Source organism: Lissotriton helveticus, chromosome 12, assembly GCF_964261635.1.
Source record: "Lissotriton helveticus chromosome 12, aLisHel1.1, whole genome shotgun sequence".
NCBI classification, from domain to species: Eukaryota; Metazoa; Chordata; class Amphibia; order Caudata; family Salamandridae; genus Lissotriton; species Lissotriton helveticus.
This window is the reverse complement of record NC_136073.1, coordinates 759,834,146-759,857,257: the sequence shown is the minus strand read 5'-3', so window position 1 is coordinate 759,857,257 and position 23,112 is coordinate 759,834,146. Positions and strand designations below refer to the sequence as shown.

Genomic DNA, 23,112 nt, shown 5'->3' with positions numbered 1-23,112 from the left:
GTCAATAGTTAAACGTGCAAATTCATTGTACTCAGGTTCCAGGCATGGAGTTGAAGGTATGCTGGATCCGGATGACAAATTAGTCCCTGCTGCATCGTGAGGAGGTGCGGTAGAGGATGGAGTGGCAACGGATCGGACTGCGAGAAGAGGAGCAGGTCCGTGAACCATGAACGTCTCGGCCACTTGGGTGCGATCAGGATGATGCGACAAGGTTGGAACCTCATCCTGTGTAACAATCGAGGGATCAGAGGAAGTGGAGGGAAAGCATAGATGAAGTCGTTCGACCAATCGATCGAAAATGCATTCCCGCTCGACTCTCTGTGGGGATGCCGACTTGCAATGCGTGGGCATTTCCTGTTGACAGCAGTCGCGAAAAGATCCATCCGTGGCTGGCCCCACCGCCGGAAGATGAACTCGACCGTGGGCTGGTTGAGTTCCCACTCGTGATTGTCTGATGATGCTCGGCTGAGTAAATCCGCCAGAACATTGGCCACCCCTGGCACGTGAATGGCTGTGAGATGAATTTGACGTTGAATCGCCCAATCCCATATTTCTTGTGCCAGTTGAGAAAGTGGAAGAGACCTCGTGCCGCCCTCCTTGTTGAGGTAGTGCATGCTGGTGGTGTTGTCCGTCCTCACCAGCAAAGTGTGTCCCCGCACTAATCTCTGGAAAGATTTGAGGGCTAAGAAAATCGCCAGGAGTTCCAGACGATTGATGTGCCAAGTTTGTTGTATTGCCGTCCACTTCCCTTTCACAGACATGCCGTCGAGATGCGCTCCCCAGCCTTCGAGAGACGCGTCTGTCGTAAGCGTCAGAGTTGGGGGTTCGTCCTGGAATGAACGGCCCGCAGATATGTGTGGAGGGTGAGCCCACCACTCCAGCGCTTTCTGTATGCGAGGTGTTAAAAGGACCTTGTCCTCGAATGACCCCGACACCTGTTTCCACTGCCTGTCCAGTTCCTCCTGTAGAGCCCTCATGTGCAATCTGCAATTTGGAATGAGGTGGATGCACGAGGAGGCCATGCCAAGGAATGATTTGAACATTCGGACAGAAACGGACAGTTTTGATTGGAGGGAGCGCACCATCTTTATCATGCGGTCCTGTCTTTCCTGGGAAACGAACACCTTTCCCTGCCGAGAATCTAGCAAGGCTCCGAGAAAATTTCTCCGTTGCGATGGTTGAAAGTGTGACTTCTGGCAATTGATTGAAAGCCCCAAGGCGTGGAAAAGGGAGACGCAAACTTGAGTGTGCTGCTCCGTCAGGTGAAAAGTACTTGCCTTGATGAGGCAGTCGTCCAGGTATGGGTAAAATTGGATACCTTGGAGACGTAGGAAGGCAGCTACGGGGGCCAAGATCTTGGTAAAAACCCTTGGTGCTGAGCGGAGGCCGAATGGCAGGACTTTGAATTGGAAGTGTAGCTGCCCGACCGTGAAGCGGAGATACTTCCTGTGTCTGGGGTGGATTGGCACATGGAAGTAAGCGTCCTGAAGGTCGATTGTGGAATAGAACTCGCTTGGATTGAGAAAATTCAGAATTTGGATCAGAGTTAACATCTGAAAAGTTTTTGAAATTAGAAATTTGTTTAGAGCTCGTAGGTCCAATATTGGACGCCATTCCCCCGACTTCTTCTTGACTAAGAAAAAGCGGGAATAAAACCCCTTGCCGCGTTGACCTTGCGGCACTAGTTCGATGGCTCCTTTTTTGATCATTAATTTCACCTGGGCCAGAAGGTCCTTGAAATGAGGAGGTGGTGGCCCCGAAGGTGGATGAGTGGGTGGAAATTTTGTGAATTCCAGGGTATGTCCTTTGGATATAACGTCCAGGACCCATTGGTCGGAGGTGATTGTGGACCATTTGTAAAAGTACTTCGAGATGCGACCTCCAAGATTTACGGTCTGCAAAAGGAAGGGTCTGAGGCAGTCACTGCTTTTTGGTGTTTGATCCACCTCTATAAGTGGATTTCCTTTGGTAAGGTCTGGAGGTGGATTGTCGAGTTTGAGATTGATAGGCACCCCTCTGTCTGTTATCGTTGTAGGTGTTGTATGAACGATATTGACTTGAGCCACGAAAAGTAGAGGAGCCTCCGCCTCTACCCCGTGCACCCCGAAAGGGCCGTTTCTTGTATTGTAGGGTCGCCAAAGATTTCGCAGTGTCAGTGTCCTTTTTGATCGCCTCAAGGGCATCATCCACATGTTTGCCAAACAATAATTCTCCATCATACGGTAAATCTAGGACTCTTGCCTGTACTTCTGGACGGAAAGTGGTAGATCGCAGCCAGCCTTGACGCCTCTAGACTGCAGCCCCAGCCAATTGTCGAAACCCCGTGGAGGAAATATCGAGTGCACAATCAATGATCTCGGAAGAAATCAACTCTCCCTCGTGAATAATCGCCTGTGCTTCTGCCCGGATTGCCTCAGGCAGCTGAGGAATCAATGCAGCAAACTCGGACCACATCTGGCGGTCATAACGGCCCAGTATAGCCAGAGTGTTTGCCGCCCTCACCGTAGTAGCCGCCATGGTCGTGAATTTCTTTCCTATGGAATCCAATTTGCGGCCTTCCTGATCAGGAGGAGACGTGAGTGGCGTTGCCGGATTGCGCGATCTTTTTTGTGCAGCCTGAGTAATTACCGAATCTGCTTTCGGTTGAGACACCAAGCAGGCCGGAGAAGACGCCGGAGCTTTGTATTTCCTGTCCAATCTGGGTAAAATCGCAGGAACAGAATTGGGACGTTCCATCAATTTAAGGCCTTCCTTCCAAATATAGTCCACGATTGGTATAGTGTGGGATTGCCTTTGTGATATGTCTTTAAAGTCATATAGAAAACAGTCACTTTCATGCTGTTGTTGTTCGACTTTGAGATGAAACCGTTTTGTAGCACGGATCATCAAATTGTGGAAATGTGCCATGTCCACTGGGGGCGAATGTAGAGGCGAGGTGGGCGGAGTGGAAGGTGTTTGAGCCCTAAAATTGTCCCACTCAGCCATGTCGGCGTCATTGTCATCGTCATCAGTATTGTGAGGATCCGGATCCTCGTCGCCAGTGTCAGGACGAGCACCATCCGGTGAAGCAGGTGAAACTGGTGTAGGTGCCTGAGGAAGTTGCGGTTGAGGCTGCGGAGGAGGCAGTGGTGCTGGAGAAGCAGGAGTAGAAGAAGGAAACCTGCGGTTATAATCATCCAGCATGTGCTGAAGGTTCATTACCAAAGATAGAGGTATCTGAGTAACAGGTTCTGAAGGCACCGGTTTGGACGTATCAACAGGAAACAATTCAGTCCCATCTTCGACATTGTCCACCACATCACCCTCGTCACTATATTCCTGGCACTTAATGTTTAAATCCGAAGGACTGGTTGCTTGTTTAAAAAATCCTTCCACTTCTGAATCGTTTCCGGATTCTTCCTCACCAGACTGGAATAATTTGTCTGGAAGACGAGTGCCACTCCTCACAGGACTCAGTTGGATGAGTGGTATGGTCCGCAAAGAAGAAGCAGTAACCACTGTGTAGACGGAAGCCGTTTTTGGTAGAGGTTGGTGCGACGCCAACGAGCCCGTTGGCGTAAATGCGGCACTGTCAGCAACCCCCTGAGGCGGGTGCATCGTCGACAAAGAGGCCATCGGCGTCGACTTGTACGGAATTTTCTTCGTCGACGAGGATTTCTTGTCCGTCGACGGGGCCGTCGACGAAAGCGGGGCTTTGTTCATCGACGAGAGTACAACTTTGGCCATCGAAGACGAAGGCGTCAACGGGATGAGAGTCGTCGACGAGGCCGTCGACGAGGCCGTCGACGATGTAGTGCTGGTCGACGGAGGTGCCGTCGACGGAGGTGCCGTCGACGGAGGCGCCGTCGACGGGCCCGTCGACGGGCGCTGGGTGGAGGCTTGGTCTTCGTCGACGGTGTATGCGCCGACGATGGATGCGTCGCCGGCTTCGTCGTCGACGGTCTATCCTTGACGGTCGTCGACGAGATCTTCACCACTGAAGAGATGGGTCTCACCTTCGTGGTCGCCGTCGACGAGGTGGTCGTCGTCGACGTAGCGCTGGTGGACATGGAACATGTCGTCGTCGACGTGGTGGTGGCAGATACAGATTTCGTCGACGCTGAAGACGTCGACGGGCGCGTCGACGAGCCCGTCGACGAGCCAAAACCAGATTTCTTACTGGTAGGTAAGGCTTTGGGCGCAGACGTCAGAGAACCAGGTCCCGTAGACGTGCCCTGAAGCGAATCCTGTTGGGAGAAAATCCTAGAGGACTCCAACAGTCTACTCTTCTTGAGAAAAGGAGAAGGAACCTCGGTCTCAGACCCACGCTTCTGAGAGGACTTTGAAGCAAAAGATGACAGGCTCTCCACATCAGAAACCACAGACTCCGAAGTCTTCAACTTCTGTAGCCACAGAAGGAGACGGGCCTCTCTATCTCTCAGAGTCTTAGGAGGGAAAGTGCGACAGTACTTACAGTTTTTCACCTCATGGTCTGGGTAGAGACAGTAAATGCATTTACTGTGTGGATCCTCGTGGAAAAGGCGCAGTTTACCACATGAAGGGCAGGCTTTAAACAGAGATTTCTTGTTTGAAGACATTTTCTTGAAGAAAAAACAGGTAAAGTTGAAGAAAACTGAGCAGAGCTCAGGGAGACTCCCTTCACACGACGTGCGGTAGAAAATCTGAGGACTTGGGCTTCTGAGGAGAAGGTTCTAGAGGAGGCTACAGCCTGATTGGCTGGAATGTGATCCAACACATAATGACACTGATATGCTACTAAAGTGAGCTCTCCCTTAGGCTTTTCAATGGGCCTATTATGTTCTATGGTACTTTTAGAATGTACAATGTATTGCACTATATGTATGTATATTTTTATTCGTTATAATTTTTCATGTATACATGCATATATGACTGCTATTTTATGTACCGTGGGACTCCCACTTCGACGACGGGGGATATTCAAGCATGTGAATCTATGAAAGACACCCCTAATACTGGAGAACTACCATACCGTTAAAAACGTTATGAATGACCTCAGTCACCCTGACTTCTATAATGTGCCTAGTACCATGATTGCTGTACCAAGGAAAGCTCTTGAGGAAATGTGTTTGTCATTACTGGCAGAGCTCAGACTATCTACAGAAATTGAGACGCCAACACTAATGGCAACTCAGACTATTTTAACATCATATAGTATCCAGCCTTATCTTAAAACTGGTAGCTATGATAGGTTTTGCGGACTAGATTTAGATTTCTAATCTTACATAGATTGATCAGTTTCCCAATAATGAATGATTGGTTGAGAGTTATGAATACATGCCCCAGTGATGATGTGTCTGAAGAGTCAACATTACATGTTGTTTTAACCCCTTCACTGCGGCGGCTATTCCGCCGCAGTACTAAGGGGGCAGGGCGGCCGCGCGGCGGGCGCATGCTGGTGACGGAACCGCTCCGTCACCAGCCGCGGTTGCGCTGTGCTCATGACGGAGCGGTTCCGTCACGGCCCCGCCCGCTCAATGGAACGCTCAGCGCAGGCGTGGAATCCGCACCGGCAGGCGTGCCAAGCGGGCCGTGATGGAACCGCTCCGTCATCAGCACAGCGCGACCGCAGCTGATGACGGAGTGGTTCCGTCACCAGTAGGGGAGGGGTTAATCTTCAAATGTTACTGTGTGCAAAGAAAGAGATGGGTCCTACCGATTTTAAAGTTACTTGGTTTTAGGCAATGCGGCCCTCCATTTATAACCCTACAATTTTTAGAAAATGAATAATGCATAAGGAACTTATCTCAGTTATTAAAACATGTATTAAAGTGCAGAAAAACTATTTCAATGTGAACATGTAATTCGAATACACAATTTAGTATTAATTTATCTGTACAGATCTTTTTCGAGATGTTTTTGAACTAATATACGTTGCTCTGTGATTATAATGATGTGTTACACAGTATGCTTTTATGATTATCTAAAAAGAAATCAAATAAAGCTGGATTTGATATGATATATATATAGTCAAGGTAATTAGATGTGGATTTAAGAGTAGTAAACGTATACTTTTCTAGGCTTTAGGTTGGTAGTAGATAGGCAGGACACATTTGAATTAAAATCGAAAACGTATTATTTTGACATACACAACTACTTTTTTTCCAACATCAGTAAGACAAGCTTTTAACATAATAGGAGATGGGTTTTATTGCACATGAACAATTATATACGTGCTCTTCTGCCTGTCTGCAATGCACCTGATCTTCAAAGGGACTCCTGTGCCCTGAGAGATGCTGAATCTCCATGGGTTTGGTTGTGGCCTGGTTCCTCGTTACAGTGGAGGTGAGAAAAGCTGCCAACAGGGAGGGTCGACTCAGCTGACCCCTCACAACCATAGGTTCAAATGGTTCAGTCACATGCACCGTGTGACCAGAATTCTCTAGCTCGGCATAAAGTGATATTTTTTTAATAAACTGCAGGGATTCTCTGCTCTCAGAACCAGCGCTGGGCATCAGACAGGGATGCGATTGAACTGCTGAAAATCGAAGCCTCGAGGGCTCCGTGGCTTAGCAAGTTTGGGATCTGGTTAGCATTGTCTCTTATTCTCCTTCCTTATGACCTACACCAGAGGGCGGTGCCAAGAGCAGCCAGGGTTGGCCGTGATAGCAAAAGAATGATACGAGCAAAGTGGGCAGTGCCCAATGCTCTCTCTTTCCAAGGGGCACTCTGATGAAGGGATTGAGATAGCTAGAAGTCCCCTCTTATAATGTTGGTAGATTTATATCGTGCAGCTTATTACCTGTGAGGGTAGCCAGGCACGCTCTGTCCATGCGCGATTTTTTAGAAATCGCTATTTGAGATTTGCAAATTGGTATGTATGTAGAAAATCGCATTTTTTTGCGATTTCTTAAAATTCCTTAATTGCGATTAGCAAATTGCGAATCGCAATTAAGGAATAATTTCCCATTGATTTGAATGTGAAGTTATTCTCAATTTGCGATTCGCAATTTGAGAATCGCAAATTGAGAATAATTTCAAGGGTGCAAGGGTGTCATAAGGACACCCTGATGCACCCCTGAAATTCACATGTGTGGGCATATGGCGCACATACCTGCCCTAAGGGCATGTATGTGCGCCACATGGCACCTTCACAAATGCAAAAAAGTGCTTTTGTGAAAGAAATCGCAAATTACCACCAACTTCAAGTTGGTGGTAATTTGCGATTTTTTAATGAGAAATCGCGCAACTTGGGTGCTTCATGCATTGCATTTAAGGAATCGCAAAATTTGCGATTCCTTAAATGCATTTGCAAAATAAGGAATCGCAATTTTGCGAATCCTTATTTTGCACTCAAATTTGCTACATACATACCATTTAGCGAAAATGAGTTCGCAAATGCCGAAATTCTGCGAATTTCGGCGTTTGGGAACCCATTTGAGCTTCATACATCTGCCCCATGTGATTTGTCCAGGAACACAGGATGTCCTGACAATGCCAAGACTTGACCTTGGATCGCCAGCTCCCGAGTCGGCAGCTGACAAAACACAGATTTACCTCTCCCTAGTGAACCTCTCTTCATCTTACTTCTCCATCGCTCTGTCTTATCTTTTTTTTCACTCATCCATATCACTCAAATATCACCCAGTATCCCTCTTCAAATATCTCTCTTTTTGTCTCAGCCTATCTCACTCTCTGCCTACCTATACCTCTGACTATGTCTCTCTGCCTATGTCAGCATCAACACTCATTGCTTCACCTATCTCATGATTTACCATAATCATTTTTCTCTCTCACCTCATTGCTCATTATCTCTTTCACTACTTCTCTGTCTACCTTCTCTGACTTGCTCTTTGATTTATATTCCCTCTTTACTATGCCTCTCTCTTACAACCCTCTCTTTTCTTGTTTCTTCTACCTCTGCACTGCAGCTCTCTGTAATGATGTGCCTCATCTCTTTCTACCTCACCAATCACTAAACCTTGCCTTCCTTTTCTACCTACCCCATTCTACCAGTTGCTCCCTACTGTGTTGTGACCCTGTTCTTGGTTAGGTGGCTAAACTTTAGTCATAGACCTGTGGGTACATAATTTAAGTAACTAATGGCTGAAGCCAGAGGACTTTACCCATAGCTTGCACAACTTGCCCGCAGGCCCTTTCTACCGTGGATTGTGAAGTGAGTCCACATTTGGGCTGTGTTCAGTGTATGTGAGATGTTCTAGCTAATGTGTTCTGTTAAAAGTTGGCGTGTTTGCTACAGTGATAGCCACATACATGGTTGTCTCTGGTTTAGGCTTTCAGTATCTATAATTTTTACCTTCATCTACATAATGACTTATCAAAATAACAATAGAACGTGCTCAGTTAAAATCCCGACCACGAAAGATCTACCTGTATAGATATAGACATCAAAATCGCTACCTGCACAAATCTTGACAGCAAAACCACAATCACAGGTCTCAACATCCAAATCTCAACATTTACAGATCTCGACATCAAAATCTCTACATGCATAGATCGCAACATCAAAAGGCACGCGTGCAGAGATCTGTCAATCAAAACATCTACCTGCATAGATCTGAACACCAAAATCCTAGCTGCAAATATTCATCATTTCACTTGACCCCAAATTTGCTGCAAATAAACTTCGAATACAACTAAAGCAGATATTGTTAGGTGAATAAATTGTGCCTTTATTACGGATATGCTTTTGTTATTGAGAATGGAACATTTCCACATTTTAGGGCTGAGATTATGAAATGCTGTATAAAACGAAAAGGGCGCTCATGTAATAAGAGACCATGAAAAGCTGCACAAGAGACTTGAAGTTGGTTAAAATAGGGAAAGTGGCACAAAAAGGGCGAAGGAAACAAAGAAGGGAACAGGATGGAAGGCAGTTAAGGGGTATCTCAGGGGTGATTTGGGATTGCTTCATTTGGAGCACATGGTTTACTCCCATGGTTAAATTTATTTGAAGAGAGCGTATTATTATTTTTATGTATTTTTCAAAAAGCCAGGACTTTTTAGCAATGGATGTAGTGGGTAGACATGGTAGTGCTCATTGGTGTGGGAATAGTTGCATTTCCATTGATAGAAACTACGGGGCATATTAGCAAGAACCTCGTTAAAATTATCGCCATTTTGGTGGCAGGAAACTGCCGCTAAAACGGCGATAATGGACTTGATAATATGCGGTATAGAATTCCAATAGAAGTCCAGGTTAGATGTGCAGGACATCTAACCTGGGCTTCTATTGGAATTTTATAACACATATTAGCAAGCCCATTATCGCCGTTTTAGCAGCAGTTTCCTGTCGCTAAAACTGTGATAATTTTAACAAGGTTCTTGCTAATATGCCCCTACATTTCCAACTGGTGAAGTTGCCAAAATTTGTGATCCTATCCAAAAGTCATCAAAGTTTAAGATTTCTAGAAAAATGTTTTTGATGGCTAATTGGATAGCAAAATCCTTTTTGAGAAAAAATTGTTCCCCAAAAAATGGACAAAAAAATCTTTTGCAGATCTTGTCCCCCAATTTGTTGCAATTTCGGAAAACTTCAACAAAGTTTGTAAAGGTTCTGAGAAAACTTTATGAAGCTGACCAGGCTAAGTTACAAAATTATGCCCACCCTACCTTTTGTTGCGCCCAAGGGCAAGATGACTAATTGTTTCTGGGAATTGCCTTCCATTTGTATTTCAGATGGGAATGTGTACGCGGCTTTGTCCCAAGAGAAGAGCGTTATCCAGCGCAGCTATGGGCCGCTGAAAGTGATCAAGTCTGAGGACAAGTGGCTTCAAGGTAAGAAATAAGTTAACTTATGATTGCTATGAGGTCATCAAACGGTGAGTGACCCTCCCACTGCTTTTAGGAGTAAGTGGTAAGGGTAAGTCACAATAAGAACTTTGATGCATGTGCCATTAGTTCCTGGAGCCACTTAAAAGATGCTTGAAGAAGGAAGTGAGAAAAGACAGAGTGGTGCACACATTATGTCGCACGTGCTATATTGCATAACAAGTATAGGTAAGAAGATGGATTTCCATCTGACAGCTACTGTTGCATGGTGGAATGCCCCGATTACTCGCAGGCAATCTTCATTTCTCCATGTCAGCATTCTTCGTCACAGGCCAAATGTTGGAAATGGGATCCCCGGCTGGCCAGGGCTTTCGCCAAAGTCAGTCAGAGACCACCACTCCCAAGTCAGGGCAAGGGAGTTACACACCAAGATAACCCCTACTCACCCTCTAGGTAACGTGGCGCGAGCAGCAAGGCTAAACTTGGAGGCGATGTAAGTTAAGTATTTGCGCACGCACCCCAGCAACAACACCCAGGCCCACCACAAAGGAAACTCCACACAAGGTTATATAAAAATAGCCTTTGTATTACACCAAAACACATTAGATAAAACACACACTTTACAATGTGCCAGAGGCACGGGCAGAATTTACAGGGGATATGTACAAGACAGGGCCACCTGGACCACTGTCAGGAATCAGAAGTAACACTTGCAGAAATAGCACTTTGAATATAAATCACTGTAGCACAAAATAGCACACAACCAGTAATCACTGGTAACAGGACCTCACTAGCACCACCTGTACTAGGGAGAAAACAACCACCTATGTATCACAATACCTGTAGGGGTGTAAGAACATACACATGATGCAATGCATGACATTCATTCAGAGGTGTAAAGGCACATGACGCATAAACAATACATTCAGAGGTGCATAGAAAGTACAATTGCGCCAAACTCACGTAAGTCACCACCTGTGACTGTCCCTAGGCCCTCTGGCCTTGTTGGGGCTAGGACGCCCTGTGTCCAATGTCCAGGAGCCTAAACGTAGCAGTTGCCCACAAAGTGCTGGGCAACTGGCGCAACAATGTTTGAGCCTGCCAGGGCTCAAGAACAACAATGGGGCCAATGTGGGAACCTTGCTGGGCTCTCAGAACACTGGTGAGGCGAACACGATGTGGGAGCCTCACAGGCTCTGCAGCAACAAAATGTCCCCCTGAGCCTCTCTGGGCTTTTCAACACAACTTTGGCGCCTGGAGCCTCTCTCCGGGCCCTAAGAAATGACTGTGGCCCTCCAGAGCCTCTCAGGGCTCGTGAAATAATTGCCCCCTTGAGCCTCGGGGCTCGCAAACAGAAAATGCCCCCAGCCTCTCATCAATCTGCCACCTCGAGCCTCTCAGGGCTCAAAAGCAGAAAGGTGCAGCCTCACTGGGCTGTTGGGGTCCCTCACGGGGGACCCGGGAACACTGGGGGTGCCTCGAGCCTCTCTTAGGCTCGAACACCAAATGGGGTGGGGAGCCTCTCAGGGCTCGAGTGAAACTTGTGCCCAGCCGTTGGAGTCCCCCTCTCTGGGACTCGGAATCCGGAACTGCCCCCAGAGCCCTCTCAGGGCTATAAAACAAGTATGAGGCCAGAGCCTCTCCGGGCTCAAAGAAGGAATGCCCCCGGGGCCCCACTCACCAGCTTGTAGGCTTCCTTTCCCGGCTCCGGGCTGTGTGGGGAGAGACTTCCTGCCCCTCTCTCTCTCTCTGGGCATAGGCTGACTCGGCAGCCAATAGCAGAGCAGCCTCCCTGACGAGCCTCCCTCCTCGGCTCTGGGCACGCTGCTGAGGCAAATCCCGGGGAAAGAAGCAGGGGTTGAGAAAAGCACTCCGAGCACTAGCAGGCCATAAAGCTCCCCTTGGTCTAGGGTTTCAGCGAAGGCCCAAATGAAAATAAAGCGCTCCCAGCGCTAAAAGGCAATTAAAGCGCTCCCCAAGCGCTATATGCAAAATAAAGCGCTCCTAAGCGCTATGGACACTAAAGCGCTCCCAGGTGCTTTAGGAGAGCACAAGTCCAGTTAAAAGTCCTTCAGGCAGGCAAGGGGGGGGCAAGGCTGGGCCCAGAGCCAGCACACTGGGTCTCCAGGCAGGGAGACACCCCAAGTGGCGGTCCTCTGGCCCAGCAGCAGCAACAGCCCCCTCAGGATCCTGGAAGAGAACAACATCTGTGGGGACACAGCCCCATTTTTATACAGTGCATTCCTTTGTCTGAGGGTGCAGAGTGGGGGCGGAACCAGTCGCAGCTGGTTCTTGAGTACTCTGTTTACCTCAACCACCCTCTCTATTCACTGGCAGGGCTTGGGTCATTAGACACACCACAGGGGGGCGGAGCCAGCATTGTGTGGGGAAAACCCAGCCCATCCAGGACACAGGTACACTCCTCCCACACATCACTCATGCTAATCTCCCACTCACCACCGGGCAGACCCATCCAGACTTCCTGGAGCCTGGCATGCCAGCCAGCTCCAGCCAATCACACGCCAGCACCCTCACAGCACACGTACAGCCATGTCTAGAAATGGCGCTTCGCTACTAGACACATACATGCTGCATACACCATCTCGCAGCATTCACTCTCACGAGTTCACACATACCAGACTCAAGCCTGTACACCCCACGCATCAGGAACTACCAGGGACACATACATTCCCCATGCATTCCTATGGGCGGGCAGGCCTAGCTCAGCACATGCACTCAGAGTGCGCACGCACTTTCCACTGGGACACAGTGAAAGTGCGCAGAATCCAAAAATCACCATCTCCAGGTCACCATTTCAAGCAAAAAGTCTCGGGGTGAACCTGCCCTAAGGGCCAAAGTCCAACATAACCCCCTTCCAGCCAAAACGCAGGGGAGACCAATCACCACCGTGATGGACTTCCCTGCTTGGGGCGATAGAACACGGACGCGGGCCCACAACTGCAGGGACACCCTCCTGTTCTACGCCATGGTGAACCCAGGGGATTCCTTCTAAACACACTGTCTGGACCAACTGGGCTACCCCACTGGTACTCCCAAGTTGTCCGCGGCCAGGACCAGGCCCTGGGCCACCCAGGTGCCACTGGTCCATGCCAATTCGCAGAGCGGGGGGTAGTAACCCCTGGCACATAGGAGCCATTCTCCACTCTTCCTGTCTGCAAGACAGGACTAGACTGCCACTGGTTCTCCAGCCTAAGGCCTACAACCTCAGGCGGACCAGGAGTCTCAGGGAAGGCTCTCCTCCCCTTACCTCTTCTTCTAGGGTTCCTCCTCCACCTGCGAGGGGTACCCCTAGAACGCCATTCCAACCCAGGACTTATCCACTCAGGTTGCACCGGGGTCAGAGGTGGGCTCTCCCACCCTCTGCACCCCCTTCCAGAGGTCTGCCCTCTCCCACCTGGAGAAGTTCCTCTGGAAGAAGAACCGGTCAGGACACTGGTTACAGTCGTCCTACCCTTCAGGTCAGGCTGATCCTGAACCTGACCTTCCAACCTCTGGTCTAAAACCTTCGGTGGAACAATTGCCTGGCACTCCAGGACTTCTGGGGATTCACACGCAATCCCCCTGAGGCAAACAAATGTCACATCTGTTGCGTGACTGTTTGTCTGGCGCAGATCTCCCGCCCTCTGTCCACCTGACAGTGCGTGACGATCCCCCAGACCAGAAGTGGTGTCACCATGGTCACTACACGGGAACCTAGCCCAACTGGGTAGTCCCTGACCCACTGGTCCTTCCACTGGGGAACTCCCCCAATCACTCCTCACTCTGGACTCCTGTACCCTCCCTACCGGAGCGGTACTGCCAGACTCTAGAACCATAGGAGCTCTGGTTACAGAAGCTCCAGGTCCTCTACTCACTAGGAGATCCTCCTCAACTGGGCTAACAGGACAGCCTAGGTCCCCAACCTGGTGTTCCCTCAAGAAACCACCCAGGTTCTGAGACAGGGCTTCGGGCCTCTGGGGGCTCTCAGCCACCCACTGACTCCTGTTCCACTGAGCCAGGCAGTCAGCCCCTACACCCTTCTCACTAACCAGGGACCTAGCTGGGCTACACTGAGCCTCTTCCACCACGCTGGGCTGGAAGATCCCTGACCCACTACTTTTGGAGTCACTCACCAATGACTCTACAGAACCTCTGGTCCCTTCCCAGCGGTCTGCTTCCTCTGCCAGCTCACATGGTTCAGACAATCCACACCCTAACAGGTGTTGGCGCAACCCTGGTGAACAACAACTGAGCAACTGCTCTCTGAGAAGCATATCGAACAATAGGTCCCAATCACATTTCGTGGGCTCCCGTACCCAATCACACAGGGCTTCACAACAGTCATCCTCAAAGTCTTCCCAAGACTGATGAGACGGTTTCCTAAGGTTCCTAAACCTCAACCTATTCTCCTCCTCTGGGGAAACAGGAACCATACTCTGGGAACTGGGACTTTCTAGACTGAGATTTAAATAGCTGCCACCACTGGACCCAACCCTCCCTGGGGGATCCAGAAACTCAACACTGCGCGCAGGGGATAGTCTACCCTCCAGAGCTACTTTGCCTCTGGTGGCGGCCCTCTCAGCCTCCTCTATCCTTTCCTGCGCTAAGACCCTCTCGGTCTCCAGCTGTTGCTTTCTAATGCCCAGCTGTGCCATAGCCTGGGCATGCTCCAACCTGAGCTTTTCTAAAGCCAGCTGGTGCTCCCTTTCTCTCCTCCTATCTTCCAGCTCCTCTGGGGACAGGGAAAGGGATGAGGCGCTGCCTCCTATGCTGGACCCAGCAAGGGACTCCCTATCTATGGGGTCCTCACTATCTGCTGGCGTCCCTGTGCTATCATCTTCTTCCTCCTCTTCTGAATCTTCAGGGCTCCCCACAGACCCACCACCCTCCTGGTGTGAAGCCCGGGCCCTTTCCTCACTGCGCTCAAGATCCCACTGACCCTTTTGCCATAGGATCAGGCTGCTCCTAAGTTCGGACTGAGTGTCTAACTCATCCACCCCTATGTCTCTCTCTTCACAGAACCTTACCAACTCTCCCATACTGTATCTAAACAGAACACAGAAATCAAAAGCAGGCTCCATTCTGGCGGACGTTCTAAAAGAAGAGATCACACAGGGAACCTAGGGGTCTGAGCTAACACAGGAGTACACAATTCACAAGGTATCAGCAAGCTCTCTATCCCAGAGAACTCCACTCACTTGCCTAGTGCCAAACACCATTCATCCACACACAACCCCCCCCTCGGACTAGTAAGGCAGTTTCTACCACCCCTGACTTCTCAACCTGACCACAAGTGACACAGGTACCAGACTCTGGGCGCGGGGCAGGGGAACAAATGCACTGGACACAATTGCACAATGATACCTTCAGGAGAAGAAAATATGAAACTTCCAAAAAAACAATCCCCTTAAAATGTGGTCATCTAAAAATGCAGAGCTTTGTGGTGCAGCCAGCCGCTACTAAGGTACAAGGCAAACACAAATCCTTATCCCACCGCTTGCCGCCAATGTTGGAAATGGGATCCCCGGCTGGCCAGGGCTTTCGCCAAAGTCAGTCAGAGACCACCACTCCCAAGTCAGGGCAAGGGAGTTACACACCAAGATAACCCCTACTCACCCTCTAGGTAACGTGGCGCGAGCAGCAAGGCTAAACTTGGAGGCGATGTAAGTTAAGTATTTGCGCACGCACCCCAGCAACAACACCCAGGCCCACCACAAAGGAAACTCCACACAAGGTTATATAAAAATAGCCTTTGTATTACACCAAAACACATTAGATAAAACACACACTTTACAATGTGCCAGAGGCACGGGCAGAATTTACAGGGGATATGTACAAGACAGGGCCACCTGGACCACTGTCAGGAATCAGAAGTAACACTTGCAGAAATAGCACTTTGAATATAAATCACTGTAGCACAAAATAGCACACAACCAGTAATCACTGGTAACAGGACCTCACTAGCACCACCTGTACTAGGGAGAAAACAACCACCTATGTATCACAATACCTGTAGGGGTGTAAGAACATACACATGATGCAATGCATGACATTCATTCAGAGGTGTAAAGGCACATGACGCATAAACAATACATTCAGAGGTGCATAGAAAGTACAATTGCGCCAAACTCACGTAAGTCACCACCTGTGACTGTCCCTAGGCCCTCTGGCCTTGTTGGGGCTAGGACGCCCTGTGTCCAATGTCCAGGAGCCTAAACGTAGCAGTTGCCCACAAAGTGCTGGGCAACTGGCGCAACAATGTTTGAGCCTGCCAGGGCTCAAGAACAACAATGGGGCCAATGTGGGAACCTTGCTGGGCTCTCAGAACACTGGTGAGGCGAACACGATGTGGGAGCCTCACAGGCTCTGCAGCAACAAAATGTCCCCCTGAGCCTCTCTGGGCTTTTCAACACAACTTTGGCGCCTGGAGCCTCTCTCCGGGCCCTAAGAAATGACTGTGGCCCTCCAGAGCCTCTCAGGGCTCGTGAAATAATTGCCCCCTTGAGCCTCGGGGCTCGCAAACAGAAAATGCCCCCAGCCTCTCATCAATCTGCCACCTCGAGCCTCTCAGGGCTCAAAAGCAGAAAGGTGCAGCCTCACTGGGCTGTTGGGGTCCCTCACGGGGGACCCGGGAACACTGGGGGTGCCTCGAGCCTCTCTTAGGCTCGAACACCAAATGGGGTGGGGAGCCTCTCAGGGCTCGAGTGAAACTTGTGCCCAGCCGTTGGAGTCCCCCTCTCTGGGACTCGGAATCCGGAACTGCCCCCAGAGCCCTCTCAGGGCTATAAAACAAGTATGAGGCCAGAGCCTCTCCGGGCTCAAAGAAGGAATGCCCCCGGGGCCCCACTCACCAGCTTGTAGGCTTCCTTTCCCGGCTCCGGGCTGTGTGGGGAGAGACTTCCTGCCCCTCTCTCTCTCTCTGGGCATAGGCTGACTCGGCAGCCAATAGCAGAGCAGCCTCCCTGACGAGCCTCCCTCCTCGGCTCTGGGCACGCTGCTGAGGCAAATCCCGGGGAAAGAAGCAGGGGTTGAGAAAAGCACTCCGAGCACTAGCAGGCCATAAAGCTCCCCTTGGTCTAGGGTTTCAGCGAAGGCCCAAATGAAAATAAAGCGCTCCCAGCGCTAAAAGGCAATTAAAGCGCTCCCCAAGCGCTATATGCAAAATAAAGCGCTCCTAAGCGCTATGGACACTAAAGCGCTCCCAGGTGCTTTAGGAGAGCACAAGTCCAGTTAAAAGTCCTTCAGGCAGGCAAGGGGGGGGCAAGGCTGGGCCCAGAGCCAGCACACTGGGTCTCCAGGCAGGGAGACACCCCAAGTGGCGGTCCTCTGGCCCAGCAGCAGCAACAGCCCCCTCAGGATCCTGGAAGAGAACAACATCTGTGGGGACACAGCCCCATTTTTATACAGTGCATTCCTTTGTCTGAGGGTGCAGAGTGGGGGCGGAACCAGTCGCAGCTGGTTCTTGAGTACTCTGTTTACCTCAACCACCCTCTCTATTCACTGGCAGGGCTTGGGTCATTAGACACACCACAGGGGGGCGGAGCCAGCATTGTGTGGGGAAAACCCAGCCCATCCAGGACACAGGTACACTCCTCCCACACATCACTCATGCTAATCTCCCACTCACCACCGGGCAGACCCATCCAGACTTCCTGGAGCCTGGCATGCCAGCCAGCTCCAGCCAATCACACGCCAGCACCCTCACAGCACACGTACAGCCATGTCTAGAAATGGCGCTTCGCTACTAGACACATACATGCTGCATACACCATCTCGCAGCATTCACTCTCACGAGTTCACACATACCAGACTCAAGCCTGTACACCCCACGCATCAGGAACTACCAGGGACACATACATTCCCCATGCATTCCTATGGGCGGGCAGGCCTAGCTCAGCACATGCACTCAGAGTGCGCACGCACTTTCCACTGGGACACAGTGAAAGTGCGCAGAATCCAAAAATCACCATCTCCAGGTCACCATTTCAAGCAAAAAGTCTCGGGGTGAACCTGCCCTAAGGGCCAAAGTCCAACACCAAACATGTGAGGTGAGTCCTGACACTGGAGCCAGGCAATTCACATGCCCCCAGCTGGATTGTACTACGCCTTTCCCTGGTGTAGCTTTTTCCAGATCCCTTACCATTGCCTTTTTTTGTCTGTCACAGTTTGTGCTTCACTGTGAATTTCACCGGGATGTGTCTCAGCTTGCTGTTGTTATTTATTTATTTGGGAGTTTCATATAGTGCGAACTCGACCCAAAGGTATCAGAGTGCTTTACATGAGCACCAGTGCGCTACAGACAGACACATTCATTTTGTCAGGCACAGGGAGATTACATTTTTTGCCCAGAATCGTAGAATGTTGAGCATCGTTGCCGAGACTCAAACCGGTTCCCTAGCTTCGAGGTCGACTACTCTAGCCGTTAATCATATTTTAAAGCTTAACATTTTGAAAAATTTGTACCAGCATCTCTTCATTGACTTACTTGTCATTGGCTGAACCCCACCTCTCGGTGCAGTGCTTCAGCCCAGTGGCGTAACAAAACTTGAGGGGGGCCCCCTGCAAAGTACATGCAATGGCCCACCTCCCCGGCCCACCATCTGCCACTTTTGCCGAGGGGTCCCCCTGGAGCTCGGGGGGTCCCCCTGCTCTACGAGGGCTGCAGGGGCTTATGTTACACCACTGCTTCAGCCTGAGAAGGGCTTAGTCAAATACTTGCTTGTTAGGGTCTTTCTCAACTGGATCCATTGCTGCTCATAGTCTTCTCCATTCCTGCCTTCCTCTGGTCCTCTCTTTGGCTGTGTTTGTGGTGGACTGCTTGGCACATTTTGCCACTTCTTGCCATGCCACCTGTTCCATAGGGCTTCTGGAAGGTGGTTCTCGATGGGTTGTTGCCAAGTATTGCACGGTCCCTTAAACCACAAGGGTTTTTTCACTACTTCGATGTTGGTTATCCCTGTTCTGGAGTTCCTTTTGCAATCAGAAGAGGGTAATTGCTGCACTAATCTCTCACCTGAATTATATAGATATGCTGCATCCTGGTGAATCTGTGCAGGATACTCCTGTGAACTCTCTCTTGCCCTGTGAATTGCAGGCACTTATTTATAAGGCCGGTAGTAGTGCTTTGGAGAGCCAGACTGTCTCTGAACCTGGATTCAGTGGGAATATGGGAAGAATGATGATACTGATAAGCTGGACAGGTTGTATCCCAGAGCGAGACATGTGCAAGGCACTGATTTGATGGCTGTTCTCATCACCTCTAACTTTAATCTTGGCGTTCCTCCTGAGGTGGACGAGGTCCTGGAGAACTTGTTTGAAGATGTTCATACTGTGACGTCTGACTCACTGCTGGTGCACAAGGTAGTCCACAATATCTGGGATAAAGAAAACAAGACCATTCATTGGTTCTTGACCTAGAAGTACCACCAAGTGGGGTTTGATGAATGAGTTCCCTCTTTCATCAATTTGGACTTGATTTTGTTAGTGGGTGTCTCAGTCTGTTACTGCTCATTGAATGGTGCTTCTGATGAGCTTGTGATGGGAAGGTCGATCTGGTCCTCAAACCTCAATGTTCTGGCCCAGTGAGTTTCCCTTTGCAGTTGCACCTACTTCATTTATAATGTCCAACATTTACTCAAGGACTCGGTCTCTCTTCAAGGTCATGCCCTGTGGTTCATACACTGTATTGTTGGTGAAGCAAGTGTGCATCTTTTTGGATGTTATGGTTAGTGAAATTCAGTGGTTGCTGCTGCTCCTTCCCAGGGAATTCTCTAGCCGCACTTAGAAATTACCGTTTGTGCAGTGGGATCCATTGATCTGCATCCCTTTTTGAGGGTCTATGGTCCGTGATCCTCAGTGTGAGACTGGGCATAAGAAACGTGTTGAGGATCACAAGACTCTTTTTCCATTTCTCCAGGATCCTCTGGTCAGTGCTGGGATTTTCTGGTGGGAGATAACAGCAATGGCACTGGTGGTATGTTTGTGGTAGGACCCATGGTCAGGGGTTCTCGTGCCCTGGAAGATTCCAGCTTCAGCTTCCTTTTTCCACCTTTGCTCCCAGCCACACCTAAACCATGACTTACTGCTGCATTCGCCAACCTAGCTGGGTATGCTAATGGGCATTGTCTTGTTTATTCTCTGGAAAAGTGTTCAGGTCTGACCAATGAGTTGCCCCCCCTCCCTTTGGACTCTTTTCTAGCTTTGCTCACCAAAATCAAGTCTGGTTCCCCCACTGATTGTGCCCCTGCCCGTATTCTTAAAATCCTCTTCTCTTCCTGTCCTGATACCCCTCTCTCTTTCCTTAATGCCTCTCTTTCCACTGGTTTGGTCCCTTCTTCATTCAAATCTGCTATTGTTTCCCCCATTCTTAAAAAACCTGGTCTCGACTCTTCTCTTCCCTCTAACTTCAGACCTATCTCTCTTCTCCCTTATCTGGCTAAAATTCTTGAGTCTTATGTTACTTCTTGTCTCTCTGTTTATGTTGAGCAGAGCCAGCTTCTGGCTTCTCACCAAGCTGGCTTCCGCTCGGGTCATTCGACTGAAACCGTGGTGTTGGCCGTCCTCGACGAGCTTAAGGCCAAGGCCGACGTCAACTCCCCTCAAGCTCTGATCCTCCTCGACCTGTCCGCTGCGTTTGACACGGTCGACCATAACATTCTTCTGGACCGTGTCAGCGCAGCGGGCATACGAGGTTCTGCCTTCTCCTGGATCACCTCTTTCCTGACAGGGCGTTCTCAAGCCGTTCACCTTCCCGGCTTCTCTGCTTCTCCCCTCCCGGTGCCCTGTGGGGTCCCCCAAGGTTCCTCTCTCTATCCCCTTCTCTTTAACCTCTATATTCACCCTCTTATCTCTTCTCTTCTTGAGCTGGGGGTCTCTGTGTATAATTACGCTGACGACCTCCAGCTCGTCTTTGATCTTTCCTCTACTTCTCACTCTCTATCCTTTTTTCACTCCACCATGGTCTTTATCTCTGGGTGGATGAGCGCCAATCACCTCAAGCTCAACCCAGATAAGACTGAGCTTGTCTTGATTGGCGGCTCATCCAGTCCCTGGTCCCCTGCTTTCTGGCCTCCCATCCTTGGCCCCCCTCCCACCCCCGTTCCCTCTGTTAAAACTCTGGGCATCAAGGTCAGACAGGACCTGTCCATGCATGGCCAGGTCAGTGCCGTGGTGTCCTCCTGTTTTCTTTCCCTCCGAATGATCCGGAAAATCTCTCGTTTTTTTTCTCTCGACTCCCTTAAAATTATTATTTCCGCCCTTATCACTTCCCGCCTTGATTATGGCAATAGCTTGTTCGCTGGCATCCCTGCCTATGAAACCCGCCGCTTACAAGCTATCCAGAACCAGGCCGCCCGTCTCATCTTTCATTTGCCCAAAACCCATCACATCACTCCCGTCCTTAAATCCCTTCACTGGTTGCCCATCTTGCAGAGATCTCTGTTTAAACTAGGGTGCCTTGTTTACCGGGCCCTTGATCACTCTGCACCGGCTTTCATTAATTCTTTGATTTCCCGTCACACCCCTGCCCGCACTCTCCGTTCATCATCTTCTGCCCTCCTCACTGTTCCCCGCTTTCACAAATCTCGCACTGGTGGAACCCGTTTCTCTGTTCTTGCCCCCCGGTTCTGGAACTCCCTTCCTCTTTCTATGCGTTTGATCCCTATTTTTTCTCATTTTCGTAAAGCGCTGAAAACTTTTCTGTTTGCCCTGGCCTACCCCTGCTAAACCTCCTGGCCCTGTCTGTTCGGTTCTTCAGAGCTCCCAGCGCCAGGAAGCCGTTTGGCCATCGTGCGCTCTATAAATATTTTTCATTCATTCATTCATGTCCTAGAATGGGGTTAATGGATAAAATTGTGGCCTCCGCCAATTGAAGACTATTTATGTCTGACTCACGGTTCGGCTGTCAGTCGTGGCCATCTGCTTAGCTGAACGGGGGGGTCCCTTTTCTGGTGGCTGAAGATGATGCATAGCTCAACGGGGTGGGGTGTCGCTGGAACCTTCTTTCTGTTGGGGACCATCTTGGGAGATCTGTCAGCAGAGGGTTGTGACTTGCCGTGCAAGGCCTTGTAAGGCAGGCCGATCATCCAACTGGCGGGAGTAGTGCTACTCTCAAGGCTTTTTGTTTTTTTGCAGTGGCCAAATCAAAAATCTCATGCTCTGGATGGACAACCAAGTGTGTCTGGTCTACATCAACTACCACAGGCCATAGTTGCTATATGAGATTTTATCTCAATGGCTCACCTTCTGTCTTTCTGGGCCATATATCTCCCAGGAACTGAGAAAGGGCTTGACCACCACATTAGTCAGTTCTTTTCCTTGATGCATTTCTGGCTTCATTTGCATAGGTTCCTTCAGACCTGTGTCAGTTTGGGAACTCCACAGATTGTCTTAGTTGCCTTTCTGAAGACTGCTCTGCTGTTCTGTTTTGTGCGGCATCTCCATGTCCTCAGGTTTAGGTGCATTGCTGCTGTTTTCATCTGGAGCCCTCTATGCCTCCTCTCTTCTTCAACGGTGTTTGTATTGGTGGATTATTTGGTTTTTTGGGGAAACTCTTTTTATTAAACAGTTGCTGAGCATATACTGACAGATTCAAACAGTCAATCTCACGACCAGTGGTACAAAGAGAGAAGCATAACACATTCTTGATATTTGTTACAGTGAAATTGTCATTAATGGCATACATGTGTACAACATTCACAACATGGTACAGTTCAAAATATGCTCTAACCCCCTTCGCTAACCTAGCATAATTTTCTGTGACGCCCCTTTATTGCCCTCGATATTCTATCCACTGGCCCCAAAGATTTCCATGTTTTCACAGGCATCCCCAGCTCTGGTAGATCACCTTCCCAGCCTGTTTGCACCAGTCCAAGTCTACATCCTAGTCCACCACCTTCGGAGGACGATCCGCTCCCCAGGCCCTTACTTTATTTCTTTTGGCCACTCCGGTGGCCAACATCAGCCATGGTGGATTATTCTTAGCATCTTCTCCTTGTGGTTCAGAGGACTGGGTGCCTACCTGGTAGGTTGAAGGAGATGGTGGGTGCCCTGTCACTCTACTTGGAAAATGTCTGTTAAGCACAGGCCTCAGATTTGATCTAGGGGTTTCATCCCAGACAGTGTGACCTTTTCTGCATCCTTAACGTTTTGCAGGATGGCTTGCTGCAGGAATAGCTTATTCTACTAACTGGGTTCAGTGAATGGCTTCTCAGAATTATTGAAAGACCTACTCTATTTTTGACACTTCCGCTTTGGTGTTTCTAACTGTAGACCTGTGGGGCCTACAAGCGCCTTTTGGGATCTTCCTCTGGTTCTTTAGGTCCTGCAGGTTGCACCTTTTGCGCCTCTGTGGGACATTCCCTT

At 49.5% G+C, this 23,112-nt stretch overlaps 1 protein-coding gene across 1 annotated transcript in view; it reads left to right on the top strand.

Moving 5' to 3' along the window:
- Positions 1 to 23,112, top strand: part of LOC144798124 (semaphorin-7A-like) — a 207,992-nt gene that overhangs the window by 120,474 nt on the left and 64,406 nt on the right. The window contains exon 8 of the mRNA XM_078668880.1: positions 9,658 to 9,756. Coding sequence (XP_078525006.1) covers positions 9,658 to 9,756 — 99 coding nt within the window. The remainder of the gene's footprint in view (positions 1 to 9,657; positions 9,757 to 23,112) is intronic.